Source organism: Balaenoptera physalus, assembly GCF_965194825.1.
Source record: "Balaenoptera physalus genome assembly, chromosome: 10".
NCBI lineage: Eukaryota > Metazoa > Chordata > Mammalia > Artiodactyla > Balaenopteridae > Balaenoptera > Balaenoptera physalus.
The window spans coordinates 76,702,686-76,719,199 of record NC_138889.1 but is presented as its reverse complement, the minus strand read 5'-3'; the positions used below and the strand labels follow the sequence as shown (position 1 = coordinate 76,719,199).

At 44.7% G+C, this 16,514-nt stretch overlaps 1 protein-coding gene across 14 annotated transcripts in view; it reads right to left on the bottom strand.

Moving 5' to 3' along the window:
- NAV2 (neuron navigator 2) overlaps window positions 1–16,514 on the bottom strand; it is a 761,975-nt gene that overhangs the window by 220,527 nt on the left and 524,934 nt on the right. For 11 of the 14 annotated variants that reach the window (XR_014267924.1, XR_014267925.1, XR_014267926.1 and 8 more), the window contains exons 6-7: window positions 13,621–13,689; window positions 5,444–5,610 (exon numbers count right to left, since the gene is read on the bottom strand). Coding sequence is in view for 4 of the 14 variants with exons in the window: in XM_082476567.1 (XP_082332693.1) it covers window positions 5,444–5,610; window positions 13,621–13,689 (236 nt within the window). In the remaining 10 variants the exon portion in view is untranslated. The remainder of the gene's footprint in view (window positions 1–5,443; window positions 5,611–13,620; window positions 13,690–16,514) is intronic. The other 3 variants (XR_014267931.1, XM_082476565.1, XM_082476568.1) reach the window with 1 other exon arrangement.

The following is a 16,514-nucleotide window of genomic DNA, read 5'->3' as shown; positions in this document are numbered from 1 at the left end:
ATCTAGTCTAAACTGTAATTTTAGGTCAGCATCTCGATTAACGGCAGAACATGGGCAACTTCTTCGTGCTTCCCTCTCCCAACCACTGAGTCTGATAAAGAACTTGCTTTGCCAACCACTAAGTGACAAGTTTATAGAGATTCTAAATCAATGTTACTCAGATATGACATCGTGCTGAAGGCTGTAAAACCCCGTCTCCAGCCACGTCTGGCTCTCCTCTTCTGCCACAACAGGTAGGAGTGAACAAAGAGGAAGAAAGTGACCCAGAGAATGAACACCCGAGGAAGGAACCCACCAGAAAGCGCTGATGGGGCTCACATCAGGCAAGGCCAAACAGCCAGTGAAAACTTCACAGTGACTTAGTGCCAGAGGACTTTAGACTCACTTTACAGAAGGGGAAACTGAGGCCTGGAGAAGTGTCTTGAAGGAGGTCATGCCAGGTGGTAGTGAGCTTGATCTCAAACCCAAGTGCTTTTGTACTATGCCACACTCACTAGTTGTGACTCTCAGCAAAGTGTCAATAAAAACAGTCAGTTTTTAGCAAATGATCTTGTTATTTCAGCTTCTTAAAATAATTTGCTTCATTTCTAAGACAAGGTATTTTTTGCCCAAGAGAATGAAAATAAAAGTGTCAAGTGTGGAGAGAAACTAGCCTTCTCACACATTGTTGCTGGGAATTATAAACAGGGATAACCTTTGGGGAGCAAAATTTGGCACTGTTAAAACAACTGTAAAATGTGCATACACTCTTCAATGCAGCAATTCCACTGAAATGGTTGTATACATGCAAAAAAGACCTACAAGTATGTTAATCTCAGTACTATTTATAATATCAAAAAATTAGAAGCAACCTAAATGAAAGTGATTTAAAATATTAAGGTAAATTCATACTATGAAGTACTATGCAACTATTTTGTGAAGAGAGAATGACCTATAAAAAGGGCTGTCCACGACTTGTTGATTTTATTTATAAGACTTAAAATGTCATATACGTATGTGTGAGACTGTGTGTATATGTATAAGGCTCCTGTAAGAATTAAATATTACTAATAAAGCACTTCGAATAGTTCCTGCCGAAGAGTAAACATTAGGAAAAATTTATCAAAATGTTATAGTATATAAATCAACTATACTTTGATTAAAAAAAAGGAAATATTAAAAAAAACTTTAAAATAACAGACAAAAAATGTGATAGTATATGCATGAAAAAAATATAGAAGAATATAAACTAAGTGGTTAACAGTGGCTTTGTCTGAGAGGTGGGATTATATAGGGTTCTTTTTCTTTTAATAAATCTGTGTTGTTCGAACACTTTAATATAATTATTTTTGTATTGAAAATATAGTAAAGATATGCTTTCTACAAAATGAAGAAAACCTTATTATTCAGAAAAGAACATTCCCCCATATGCACAGAATTCAGTCTAGGAATACTAAACGTTCCAAATTTGTATGATGGACTAAATACTTTAGACCTGTATTAGATTTCTGGCAGTGTTAACCAGTTCAGAGGATGTAAGTGAGGGAATGGAAGGAAGAGAAAACAGATCATGTCACAAATGCTGAAAAAGAACAGCTATTTCCTCTCCCCTGAAACTCTGTGATTCTGGCCTGGAGCCCTAGAGCCACTCGGAGCCAACAGAGGAAGTGAAGGGCGGCCACGCGTCCTGGCCATTCCTTGACAGATGTTTCGCAGCCGATCCTGCTGACACATCCTGCAGGCCAGGCAGGGCTCTGCACGGTTGTTGCCTGCAGGAGTGCGAATCCAAGTGCAGACCTAAACCATGGCAGATAATGATACAACAAACAACTGGCAGGTTTTCCTAAAGGCTAAGTAAGGCTCTGCAGACTTTCCTCCAAACCTACAAAATCTGAAGTCTGAATTTCTAGGAAAACTAACAGGTCGTGTTGCTGTACAGAACATTTCTTTCTGGGTTTTGCGTATCAACTATGTACTTGGTCACTTTATGGAACAACATAATGAACTGTGTGAGTCCTGAGGTCTTTTTCTAGCTCTGAAGTACTACCTGTTAGTTTTCTTCTGCTTTACATCTCAGTTGATTGCCCAGTATAATCAGAACTAAATTCAGTGATGATGACAAAAGAGGACTTGTTTCTTTGGGTGTGATTTTAAGAGGAATGCTTTAGTGTTTTCCCACAAAGTATAAAGTGCTCTGGGGTTTTTGAAAAGTTGCCTGTTACAATCTCCTTTTATTCCTCTTAATCCTTTTTAAGAATTGGGACTAAGTGTTGAAATATTTTTGTCATTTATTTTCAGAATAATGAATTTCTCATTGAACTTTACTGATGTGATTAGATCAGTTCCTAGGACTGGAATTCTCGGGTCAATGGATCACATAGAAAAGCCTATGAATTGGTTCACCTGAGAATGAAATGCCAGAGCACAATGCAGTCCAGGTCTGACTGACTCACAAGAAAGCTTCAGGGGAGGACAGGCAATGAGATCCTATCACGGACTTGACCTCATGGGAAAGCAGTCCACACCTCAACTACAGCACCAACCACAATGAACTGCGATTCAAATGCTCACAGTTTCTCTCTCCAAGATTTCTCCAGGTGAAGGATGATATCTTATGCACCCAAGTACCTGTTGTGTCTTTTACATGCCCAGGTGGCTGAGTTATTTCTGTTCCGTCCCCACAAACTATATTTTGCACACAAGCCGCCTACCTCAGTCTGCAACCAAGGTCAGATTCAAGGGAGAACACAGGGAACATGAAGAAAGGAGGAGGAAATAACGAGTCTCTGAAGGTAAAATCACATGACCCCGTTACTTCAGGATGGTGGAAAGGTATTAGTGAAAAATACCAAGGCCTGGGAATTCCCTGGCGGTCCCGTGGTTAGGACCCAGCGTTTTCACTGCCAGGGCCCGGGTTCGATCCCTGGTCGGGTAACTAAGACCCCACAAGCCATGTGGCTCGGCCAAAATAAATAGATAAATAAAATCTAGGTCTGCCCCAACCTTGCTTTACCTCAGCTCCCCAGGATAGGAGAGGGATAATAAACGCACCTCCCATGCACCTGAACCTCTATCAGTAATTTTTATCACTGTAAATCCTTGTAGGATTTTGAGCGCATCATAGCTCACACAACATTCTCACGCATATCCCCTCACTTGACACGCCTCACAGACATCCCAGGGGACAGGACAGAACCAGAGTTCAAAGCTGGCAGTCGGACCTGGATATGAATTCTAGCACTCAATTAACGTGGAGGGCAAGTTACTAAATCTCATTTAGCCTCATCTTCTTTACCTGTAAAACTGGGGTAATATCTACCTCATGGAGTGTTTCTGAAGATCAAGTATAACATAGTGAAAATCAAAGTCCCTAGCAGATGTTACATGCTCAACAAGTAAGTATGATTTCCTTTCCTCCTGACACTGGAGTTCTTCCCTGGGACAATGCCTCTATTAGCATTCACAGCCACCGTCCTTCAGGGGGCCTCCTGCCTGCCTGCTTGAGGCACAAGTGGCAACCCCTGCCCAGGACAGAGGCGGATTGGTGTCTGCGCCAGTGCCAGTGGAGAGCCCCTGGCTGGGCTGCCTGAGTGGCCCTATGTCTGTGTGGGCTCTGGGTGGTCCAGCCACCAACCCTGCACCTTCCCACATATGTTCCCTCCAAGGGGAACCTTTTCTTTATTTTCTCAATTTTTTGGACATTGGCCTCATACCCGTCCTTCAGACTGTTTTATGTCTATGCTCCCCAAAGGACTATGGGACAAGGGCAGGGTTCCCAAACACCTTCTCTCTCCCCGCTCCCTCAACCTGCACATCTCGAGCCAGCTCTCAGTGGCAGGGTTTCAAGCATGTCTTTTCCACTTCCAGGAAAAGCACAGTATTAATTGTGGTTCTGGAACCAAAGTGCCTGGGTTCAGTTCCAACTCCATTTCTCACTGTTGCTGGTGTGACCTCGGCAACTACTTAACCTCCCTTAACCTTAGTTTCATCCTTTGTAAATGGGGATAACAACACACTTTGGGGGAATTCAATGAGGCACACAGTAGGTACTCAACAAAATTTAGCTCTTTTCTATATTATGTATATATACATAAACATATCTGGAAGGATATGCATAGAATGGTTTATAGTGGTATGCTTCAGGGAGCATATAGAGGAGAACTTTTATTTGATAGAAACTTATACCATTTTACAAGCATTTGTTATTTTTGTAATTTAAACACACTTTTAACATGAATATACCTGGGTATGGTAAAGAAAAGGAAAGGAGGAGAGGGGAAGGGAGGTGGAAAAAGAAAAGAAGAAAAATGGTCTGCTTGAGGCAGAGGCCAAAGGCTGGATCAGAGTCACGACTTGTTGAGACATTCTAGTTATAGCTTTAGTGCTAGGTGCAGAGTTCCCCATGCCTTGCCAGAGAAAACTTCTGCCATATATATGTCAGCCTTACACAGATTTCCTTCATATTTCCTCCAGTGTTCCAGGTGGGAGTGGGCGTGGGGGGAAGCCCAGCTCCATTGGATTAAGTTATCTTGGGATGGAGGGGTGCGGGCAGGGAGGTTCTGATCTCGTTCACGGTGGGAGAGCTGCCCAGTCCCCTGGAGCACTTTGCGGGGGGCGGGCGGGGGTGTCTCCTGGGTCCCAGGGGAGGAGGGGGCACATCCAGGACAAGCCCTAGGAAGCTTCCACACTACCAGGCAGGAAATGCTTCCAAGGGACCTGGGCATGCCCCCCTAAGAAGTCTAGACCATTTTGCATGGGAGGAATAAGGGAGGGCTCTGTCTATTATTGAAGAATCTTCTGAGCGGTTTCAATTTCCCTATTTCTCCAATGTCTCATGAGATACAGACTGCAGCAAGCAAAGGTTTGTTTTACTACCTTCTGTGCAAGAGTCCCCACAGGGCTACTTACATTTCTCCCCCAACCTAAAAGCTCAGTACTATGCATAGTAAAAAATCATATCCTTTTTTGGTAAGAGCTACATTATCAGAACACCAAGAGGAATGCTGCCTACTCTTTATGTGTATCCAAGATATTCATTTAGCCAACCCACATTTCGGACTTTTTCAAAGAGTGAAAACCCTCCTTGTTCCTAACTTCCCTCACATCACTTCTGATGGGTAAAAACCTTATCAGCTCACAAAATGCATGCCCCAAGCAGCTTGCATTTCTAGAAAACCACCTCCTGTATAGAGAATGTTCTATGAATGTTTTCAAATTGCAAATGCTATATTGCTTCTGTGTGTCTTCTGGGCTCCACCTAGACAAACACAGCTATTCCTGCTGGCAACTATGAATATGTAATATTGTCCCCACCTTATTAATACCTCTGCTAACAAAGTTCCTGCCAGCCAAGCACGTCCTTGTGACCCGTTCCCAGCACTATTTGCAACCCCACACTCACCCAATAGAACTGGATCTGCTATAAAGGAAGATGCCAGAAAGGACCCCCAAGAAGGTGGCTTACCTTTCTCATGGCTGCTTGCTGGTGGGGGTGGGAGTGGGGAGGTGACCGGTTTGGACTTGTCATAGTTGTTAAAGCTCTGGCTCCGTCGGTTGTTAGCAGTGGCTGACGCTCCGCGTGTTTTGGCCTCGCTGCCTGCAGCGGATACCCTTGCAGTAGGACCTGGAAGTCTAAAATGCAAAAGCAACAGAGTAATGGCTTCAGTCTCAGGAGAACAGCAGTACCTCAGAAGGTACTGCAGCCATGCAGGAGGTAAAAGAAACCATTCAAGACATCGGGTCGGTGGCGGTTTGCCAGTCCAAGGACTTACTGGAACCACCACAAACATCTAGGCTAGTAATGACCCCAGTAAAGTCCAAAAGCCAAGTGTCAGTAGTTTTCCTTTGAACACAGAGAGAAATATATGAACATGTCTGCTGATTAGAAATACAAAGCTCGGGAGTTCCCTGGTGTAATAGTGGTTAGGATCCTGGGCTTTCACTGCTGTGGCCCAGGTTCAATCCCTGGTCGGAGAACTGAGATCCCACAAGCCACACAGCGTGGCCAAAAAAAATACAAAGCTCATCTTCCTTTTTCTCTTGGATGAGTAATTTTACTTTTCAATAGGGCCAAACCATGTCATCTCTAATTCTATCAAGGGCAGAACATAAAGGCCTGTTAAGACTCTAAACTGTTAAACTTGTGTGTGCATCTCTTTTGACAGATACTGAAAATGGTTTTTGCCATAATCTAGGGATGTAAGTATCAAGAAAAAGATATAATTTATGATGGTCAGAAAGGAAACTGCTACCTCAGAACCCAACTCATCTGCAATGAAAAATTATGTACTGGATGGAAACATTTGTTCAGACATACATTTTCCTTCAACATCTGACAACCTGTCTCCGTAGACATTACTCTGAGTCTGAAGCTCAGCTTCTCTGCACAGTAGATGGATAAAATCATACATTCTTTCTGTAAAATGAGCAGGAATCTGTTAGCCTAAAGACAAACACACACTTTCCCTTTAAATAAAACACTTCATTTTTGGGTGGTTTGGGAAATAAAGTCAGCAGACTAATCTTTGGTAATGTGTCTAAAGATATTATGGCCCATTCCCCAAAGAGTTAAGGCTATGACTCCGCAAATCAGAATTTTGGTTCAGGGACTACTACGTGGACTCTTTCCAATCATTAAAGTTGAAAGATGAATAAATGATGAAATATTTAGTTATATCTTTCAGCTAAAACCCACTTAGCAGTGTTGAAAAGCCACTGGAACCTCAGCTGACCAGCATCAGATCTAGCGATAAGTCTGAATTTTCAACTCATAAAGCTTTCAGCCTTCTCTTTCCACACAAATCTCTAAGCACCAAAGAAGTCTGCAGTCTGGAAGCATTTTAGATAGAAGCAGGCAAACGCTTTAAACTTTTTCTTGTTGGCTGAACAAGAAAAGATGGCTGGAGAGTAAACAGAGAACATGAGCTGGTGTGAGAGGACTGTAAGATTTATACAGTTAAGAAGAACCTGGCCCAGTTCCTTAACTGGGAGCTAGGAGAGAAGGAAGGCAGTGAGTTCTTCCCCCCAAAAGTGGCGGAGGGAAGGCCTCACTTCCCACTGCATTAGGAGGATTTGCCCGCCTGTTAATTTACCCCATCTTGTTTAGTGAAGATAGTCACCGCATGAAGACAGGCACAGAGTGGGGTGCAAAACCAGCAGTGCCAGTGCCTGTGTTTGCGGACCAGAGGCGGCCAGGTCAACTGATCAAGGAGGTCCAGCAATGGGATCTTGGTACCTCTCGGTTCTGCTTCCAATGCAAACAGCACCCTGCAAGCCCTCTAAGACGGACAATGTTACCCGAGGACTCACAGCCAATGGCAGAACTGCTGCAGGTGCAGACATGGGGCTCCTCAGGGCTGGACTCTGCAGGAGTCTGTATGCCCACAGATAGGCCTGCAAGAGGATTATGGACATGTTCCAAAATGATGTCACAGCAACAGTTTTAAGTGGTGCAGGGTAACACAGGTGACAGTATTCTACTCCCGTGGCAAAGAACAGGGAAGCAAAAAGCAATGAGGAGGGAAAAGATGCGTTCCAACGAGGAGGGAAAAGTTGCTTGAGAGGCCCCACTGCCCTCACCTGGGACTGGACCACAGATTTTTCAGAGCAGCACAAGGCCTTTATAGAGGCAAGAAATCAAAGTATTGGATGGGATGGCCACAACCTTGAATGAGGTAGGCAATTTGGTCCTCTGTGAGGCAGTGTGGTACAATGGATAAAATATGAGCTTTTCCCATACAAATATGGACATGACATTGGGCCAGTCTTATGATCTGAGATTCACGTTCCGTGTCACTTTGGAATAATAGTAAAGTACCCAATGGGATAGCTGTAAACTTGGAATGGGACTTAAGGTCCAGCCTGTTGTAAGTACTCAGTGCATGCTGGTTCCCCTTATCAACCTTTCTGCTGAGCACAGATTCACAAAGGAATTGGACATTGTCATAAAGAAAGCATGCTATGGTAGAAAAAAGAACCAGACAAATAAGGAAGGAATCAGGCAGATCTAGGTTAAAGCAGCAATAGAGAGCTGGACAAAAATCAACACACAAGAGTTGGAGATCAACATTTCCAAAGAGGCAAGACAGGTTTTGGCAGACAGGATTCATCATCTCCCTAAGGAACATTCGAGGAGAGAAACTGCTTCATCCAAGCATCTGTGACGAAGACCTTACACTTGGGGTACCTCTGAGCCATCTGTGGGGTCCAGACTGAAACATCCCCAGTCTTGGATTAACTGAGACGGCTCTGGTTTCCCAGGGGTGGTCACCATCAGATCCTCTTCCTTGAGTCAGAACCTAGAGGTGCTACTCTGATGGGAGTGACCCATCCTTCAAATGGCTACAGGTTGTACCAAGTTTTCTGAGACATGGAAGAGGTCTCGAAGGCCTTGAGGGCAGCTGACATGACAATAAGGGATGGTTGGCACATGTCGAGCCATCAAAAGCCACCATAAAGCTCAAGCCAACTCATGTCACCCTCTACCTCATCACCATTACACCCTAGTAAGGACAGCTCCCTTAACTTGACCAAATGGGAAAACTGGATGGAGACCAAGTAACTTCTTCCAAGTGTCAGAAGGAATCTATGTGAACGTTGTGCTTTAAAACTTGGGTTCTGTTGCAGATGGGGTTGGACAGTTGCTTGCTCCAAAGCAAGCCTCCTCCATCCCTCTGAAATTTTCAGCAGTCTGCCTCACAAACAAAGGCCATGAATGAATGTGTGATGGATGGGAAGTAAGGTAAAAAAGCTTCGTTTGGATCCACCCAGGAGGGAACCAAAACATCCCTTGGGGTGATGAGTCAATCCACAAACTGAATTAATTCAGACTGAATTTGTGAATACAGGATTTCAAAGCCAAAGGTGACCACGAGATCCTAAAATACCTGAGCAATCCAGGTGAGGGACCTGGACTTCACAAACTGAAGCAGGGATGTGCTATGTCTGTGTTTCTGAGTCCTTCCTCACCCCAATTCATATGTTGAGATTGTAATGCCCAATGTGATGGTATTAGGAGGGGGGGCCTTTGGGAGGTGATTAGGTCATTAGATAGAGCCCTCATGAGTGAGATTAATGCCCTTATAAACGAGGATCCAGAAGGCTAGCTTGCCTCTTCCACCACGTGAGGACACAGCGAGAAGTCAGCAGTCCGCAACCTGGAGGAGGGCCTTCACCAGAATGCGACCAGGCTGGCACCTTGATCTTGGACTTCCAGCCTCTAGAACTGTGAGCAATGAATTTCTGTTGCTTGTAAGTCACCCAGCCTGTGGTGTTTTATCATCGTGGCCCAAAAAGATTATCACAGGGTTCTAGCTCAATCTTATCTAGATCTTAAGGGGCTGATTGACCCTAGCTGACATCTCAATTACATACGCATTGATAAAAGAATATGAAAGGTCAGAAGTAATTCAAAGAAGAGAAATAATGACCTCGGAAGTTGTTGGAATGGTCAGGGAAGGTTCCAAATAAAAGCGACCCCAGAGCAAGATGTGGCATGTGGAAGGAGAATGTGAGTAGAGGGCAAGAAGGTAGGGGGCAGAGGTGTCATGCAGAGGGCAGCTTGTAAAAAAAAAAAAAAAAAAGCACTGAAGAAAGAAAGGGCCAGTGTGTGCTGGGGCTTGGGGGACAGCGTGGGAGGAAATGAGGCTGGAAAGCCAGGCGGGGGCAGCCTTCAATGTCACACTATGAACCTTGGACTTGGTCTTGTCCTCCAGCAAGGAGGCATTCATTAGGGAAGCTGAGAACAGAGCTAGAGTTGAAAAGCAGAGTAGCTTCCAGGTCACAGTCACACAGGCCCCTGGCTAACATTCTGAAGTTCATTACTGTTAACATCCTTGTGCATCAGGAGAACTTCTCTCAAGCCCCAGCCTGCAAGTAGCTGCTGTCTGTCCATTAGCATCATTCTGCTGCAGAGCTGGGTCTTGCTCATGTGGAACAGCTGCAGATACCACAACAGCTGCTGCCCAGCGATGCCTGCCTCATCAAGAAAAAGCAGAGAGAGGAGAGTGCAGCAAGTCAACCTCGAATCATCTACACCCTGCATCATCCAGAGTGCCAGAAGGTTTCAACGGCTCCTTTGCAAGAGGAACTCTACTTCCCATGATCATCCCATGTCCAAACAACAGTTACAAAATGAGAGGACACAGATGTGTTCTCTGAAACACACACACGTTGCTTTTTTAAAAAATGAAGTTTAAGGGAAGAGGTGTAACAAAGAGGCAGAAGGAAAATTCTGCTGCTATGGGAGCTATGGTCAATTTCTCCAACATGTGCACAGCCGAGCAGGCAGGATGGTAAGACTGTTGTTCCTGGCACATAACCTGTGCGTGCGTCCCGGCTCCATGCGTTGTACGTGCTGATGGGAAGAAAGCCGTTCCTCTCCCCCAAACCACTTCAAAGGCTGGGAGCAGAAGATGGCCCTCCCAGGAAAGATGGCAGCTTGTGTGCACATGCTCAGGACCTTGGGGGTGGGGGGGGGGGCGGAGGTCATAATTGGAGATGCTTTTGCTAGACAAGATGATTAAACGCTGAACCTCTCAGCTCCACGGCATCTGCTTTTCAGCAGCTGGGCAGACGGCTGAACTACTGGCCACACTGATTCTTCTCCACGAGATGGCCGCATAGAGATCGACTCTGTGAGACTCGCTAGAGCTGGCCCAGATCAACCCAAACCACCAATATCACCCTATCAGCTAGTTATGGTGCACTGATTACATGCCAGGTTGCAAAGGACTGGAAATGACTTTATTTAGTCCACATAGCACTGTGAGTGAGGCAGGACTACCCCATTTTACCAGTAAGGAAACACAGGCTCATGGAGATTAAATAATTGGCCCAGGTAACATAGTAAGTGGTGAAAACGGGGTTTGTTAGGTTTGACTGCGAAGCTGCACTCTTCGTCACCATGCTTCAATGCCTCCCACAGGTAGAATAAGCCTAAATACCTGAGGCTCACCAGGGATGCCAAGAGGCAATACAGTGGTCAAAGGTGGAAATTCATGGAAACCCTTCATCCCTGTACCAGTTCCCTCCATAAGCCCCTTCCCCGTAGATTCAAGATGAGGCTTCCCACCCTGCTCAACATCCTTGGTGCCTATCTAGGTGTTTGGCTCTGGCCGTTGTTCAATCAATGTTTGCACCTGAACAAGAGATCTATTACCAAAGCTCTGGGAGAGGTATCCGGCTCAGCCAGAGGGGTAGGTAGGGCTGTTCCTTTTGGCAACCAGACTTTACTACTACCCCTGGTGGTGCCTGATCAGCTAAAATGTTTACCAAGACTGTGCTCAAGCCTAGGGGCGGGGAAGTGGGGGGGAGCCGAAGGCAAGGAGTGTTAGATGAATAATAAAATGAAGACCATCCCTTTGTCAGGCTCGTCAGCAACAAAATGCATCCAAAAGAAACTCTAGGTGAGGGACAGGACCCTGATGGAAAGCCAGACCTTGGCTTTGGTCAACTTGGAAGCCCTGTGCCCAGCACACCCTCAGGGCAGGGCAAACACGCCCTCATTCTTCAGTTCTTCCTCTCTTCCCCCCCAACCCCACTCCACTTCCTTCCATCATTTGGGACTGATAATAATAGATCATTCACGGGATGGGCATGTGCTTCCAATTAGATTCTTTCCCAACTAGTTCCTGTTTTCTCCCTCTTCCAGAAGTAAGCACATCGGGGGAACAAACACTAGATTTCAGGTTTCCTCCAAGCTCCCCACCCCCTTCCTTTCCTGTGTATGGACTTTGCATGACACTCAAAACACAAAAAATGGGATCCCAGGTTACCAGTGCAGTGGTGGGGGGAGGCTGTCTATCTGACTTGGGCCTCGTGCTGTTGGGAAAGCAGTCACTCTCTAGCAGGGTGCTATGATCTCATGTTTGTGTCCCCTGCTCCCCAAATACATCTGTTGTCATCCCAGTGTGACGGTATCTGGAGATGGGGTCTCTGGGAGGTAATGAGGTCATGAAAGTGGAGCCCTTGTGATGGGGTTAGTGCCCTGGAAGAAGAGACAGAGACGGGAGAGCTTGCTTTCTCTCTGCTCTCCACCATGTGACGACACAGGAAGAACACAGCCATCTGGAAAACGGGAAGAGGGCTCTCACCAGAACACGACCATGTTGGCACCCTGATCTTGGATTTCCCAGCCTCCAGAACTGTGAGAAGTAAATCTCCATTCAGTCACTCAGTTTATGGTGATGTGTAGTAGCAGCCTGAGCAGACTAAGGCACATGCCTGTGAGATGCAGTGATGAATGTAGGTCCTCCAGAACCAAGTCTGGGTAACATGCTGACTTGTTCTACAGAGAAGCAGCTGCCCTGTGGCTTCTCCCTGCACCCAGACGGATCCTGAGTTGGGCCTCCCCATGCGTAAGTTTTTTAGAAAAGTTAACTGATTAGAAAAGGCACCCACCTGGAGCCTAAGAGCGTGGGGCAGCAAGCAGACGTTCTGTACCTATTTGTTGCATGAATACAGAGAGAAATGCAGTCTGGGCATCCCTTTACCTTTACGTGAGAATTCAATGAAAAAGAAATACCAGCCATAATGAGGAGGAGACTCTGTTTCTGTCAGGATGCTACAAGGGCAACATGAGGCAAAGGCCAGGAGGAATGGCTGAAACGTAAGATTTTAAAAAGCAGCCTCAACAACCACATAAGTACCAGAATTCAAGGAGGAGGAGGGGGCGGGGAGAGATGTAACATAGTGGTTAAAGTGAGGGTTCTGGGGTTAGATTACCTGGGCTCAAATCCTGGTCTTTCCACTTTCTGTGTGACTTTGATAACTTACCGAGAACTTCCTAAATTTTAGTTTCCTCATCTGTAAAATGGGGATAATAACATGACCTACAGCAAGAAGACCGATGTGAAGATTAAAAAAGATAATGTATTCAAATTGGCACATAATAAGCATTCAATAAAAGTTAGCTGTTGATACCTTTAAAACAGAGTAGATACAGGGATATAACTGGCGTTTGCCATACCCTGAAACAGGTCCTGACAGGATGCAGTAGATGCCAAACTGAGTCAAGAGAATTAGTAAGCAGCCCTAATTTTTATTTTCAGGGAACTGAGGTGATCTGCCCATGGTACACATGGTACACAAGAGCACCCAGAAATAAAAATGACACATTGCCTTATTGCCTTGTCTCCTCTGAACAACTGGATTCATGCTTCAGGTCTTTAAAACTCAAGAGAAAACCAATCCCACATTAGTAATTTTAATGACAGCACCAATAACAAAAAGCATAACACACATAAATGAGATGCAGGTGAGGTGGGATCAGGGCCAGGACAGAGCAGGGAGCCAAACTCATCATAAAACTACTATGGAAAACCACCTACAAACTCACCTCTCTAAATCAGAATGGACTTTGATGTCCAAGCAATCAAAGACAAAAAAATCAATGAAATGCAGAAACAATACGTACAACTCAACCTCACTTACAGATCACACACACACACACACACACACCCCTTCAACAACCCCATGGCCACTCTCAACTCTCCAACACTGGGTCATCAGCCAAAGCATGTTTGGTTTTCCCAAACTGCAAACATGACATGGGGAGGGGGACCAAAAGGAAACGCAGCCAGAACAAAAGGAACGAGGGGCTGGGTTGAAACCATGCTTCGCGGGACGCGGAGAAAGTCTAACCTAGAGATCTTTTTCTGACCCAGAGTGAAGCGGATGATTTTGCTTTGTGATGAGTCCTTGGAAGATGCACTGCATGATAGGAAAGAAAAAAGTGGAAGAGATGAGTGAGGGGAGAGAAGATGCATTAGACACACAAATAAATAACAGGAGTCCTGTGATAATGCGAATGCCCCTGGGTTTCCCTCTGCCCGCTTTTTCTACAATATGCAGCCTTCTTTCTAGGTCTGATTTGATAAATTTCCAACATGAAGAAATTGCTATCGAGATTATCTAAGAACTTTTGTGGTTTTCTTTTTTTTTTCTTAACTCCAAATCTCTTTTCTGGTATCAGTCACTATAAGGCCTTCTTCCACAATGACACTGAAGCCAGGGGTCTCGGACAAGTAAACTTTGTAACGTTCTAAAGTATTCAGATGTTTCTATTTTGCATGCTTGTTCTACCAGGGTGGTTTTTCGATGAATGTCCTGAATAGCCCATAAAGTTGACCCTAAACAAGGGTGGAGATGTTTTCAAGTTTTGCTGGTCTTGGGAATTTTTCCTCTCCATGGTATAAGCAATGATCATTTCAAGTCTTCCAAACTTGCTACATTCTGGGCTTTGAACCATAAATTTATGAATATGAAGAATCATGGTTGGACTTAATAAAAGGTTAAACTTATTTACTGCCTTATGAAAGACAGAAATATTTATCTTTCTTGCATCCATACATCTTATGCCACATTCGTAAAAGGATATGAGGTGAGAAATACAATGTTAGTGTCATTAAACTTAGGAAGTGAAGGAAGAGACAGAAGTGAATGAATTAAAAAAAGTAATTGTTTGGATTTTTTTCTAGAAAGCTAAATATTGATAATATGTAAGGTAGACACAGATGGAGAGGAATTTCATGAGGTGAAATATGGATCAAGTTCTCAGCCATCACGTAAATTAATGAGAAGAGCTGCAGGTAAAAGCGAGTCTCCATTCGGCGGCCATCACAGAGGAGTTGCTGTGATTCCTTCATGCCGATATCTCAAATTTCCTTGCTCAGCTTCCACAACTCTCTTATTAACAAACACTACGGAAAAGCTGTAAAGTTTTAGTATTTGCTATCCTGAGAGGTACTGTATTTAGGCATGTTTGTATCTGGCAGAGTTCTAATGAAGGATCAACACAAACCTGGTATTTGGGGGTTGCATCAACATTTGACGTTAATGATCAAGGGTCTGAACCATTATCCTTGGGACTTTGGTTATCGAAGTCAGAATTTGGGGATAGAAATACAATGAAACAAAGCCAGGGAAGTGATTTTACTACTCTTAAATTTACAGCCAGAGCATGAGCATGGGGTATCACATCTCTAGAACTTGAGAACAAGATTATCCTCTGGAAGTAAAATTAGAAACTATCAGTATATAGTGGATAAAACAAATCATCTGCGAAAGTAACCCAATATGGGCCAAATAAGGGATGAATGAGGACATACAGCAACTCCAGAGCCAGTTTGTGTCACCACATTGCAGGGTCAGGGGGCCATGATGGCAGGAACTACTCTGGAAAAAATGGATATAAAAACCTGGCTTAAGTGAGTTTGGCTCGTCTTTAGGTAAAGCATTTATTTTTTATTTTTAAAAATTTCTGGCTACCTCGCGTGGCATGCAGGGTCCTAGTTTCCCATCCAGGGATGGAACCCCTGCCCCCTGCAGTAGAAGAGCAGAGTCAGTCTCAACCACTGGACTGCCAGGGAAGTCCCCCTAGGTAAAGCGTTTATTAATAGTAGGATGTTTTTTCTTACTGGGAGATGGGTGTCCTGACTGTAACATCTGGTTCTTTTTTTTTTTACGATTTTAATTAATTAATTAATTTTTGGCTGTGTTGGGTCTTCGTTGCTGCACGAGGGCTTTCTCTAGTTGCAGCAAGCAGGAGCTACTCTTTGTTGTGGTGCACGGGCTTCTCATTGCAGTGGCTTCTCTTGTTGCAGAGCACAGGCTCTAGGCACGTGGGCTTCAGTAGTTGTGGCACATGGGCTCAGTAGTTGTGGTGCATGGGCTTAGTTGCTCTGCAGCATGTGGGATCTTCCCGGACCAGGGCTCGAACCCATGTCCCCTGCATTGGCAGGCAGATTCTCAACCTCTGCGCCACCAGGGAAGTCACCATCTGGTTCTTCTGAGAAGACAAATGCTTACTATGGAAATGGATGCCTCAGGCTAGCATAGCTCAGTGACAAAAGCCCAGTGTTTCTCAACACATGTTCCTTGGAACCCTATGCAATGAGATGCTCTATAAAATAAGAGTTCTGTGGCTCAGTTTGAGAATGCTTTCTACGCTGCCTTCTGAAGATTCCCAGTACACATGTGTTCCTCCCCCAACCCTAACCACCCCCCGCCCCCCGGCTTCCTTATCTCAAGAAATGCCACCATTTTCCTAAACGCTCAAGCCAGAAATCTCGGCTTTATCTGTGATTCCTCTCTCCCTCACTCTAGATAGTCCATCTACTATCAATTCCTCTCTCCCTCACTCTAGACAGTCAATCTACTAGATAGTAGTTCTGTTGGCTCATCCTCCAAAATATCCTGAACTGGTCCATCTCCATGTTTGCTCTACCACCTTGATCGAAGCCACTGTCATCTAGAGGACCACGGAAGCCTCTTAGCTAGGGTCTTTCCTTCTATTCTTGACCCTCCCACAGTCTTATTCTCCAGAGAGGAACAAAAGTGACTAAAAAAACAAACAAACAAAAAAAACTGTAAATCAAATCAAGTCTCTCTCCTGCTCAAGACTCTCCAATGGCTTGATACCTTTAGAATGAAATATCCACTCTTTAGCTTGTAGAGCCATCACTGTGACCTCACTTCAAGGGCCATGGGACTACAGAACTCTAGGGGCCACCGGTCAGCCCTCTTTGCTTATAGGC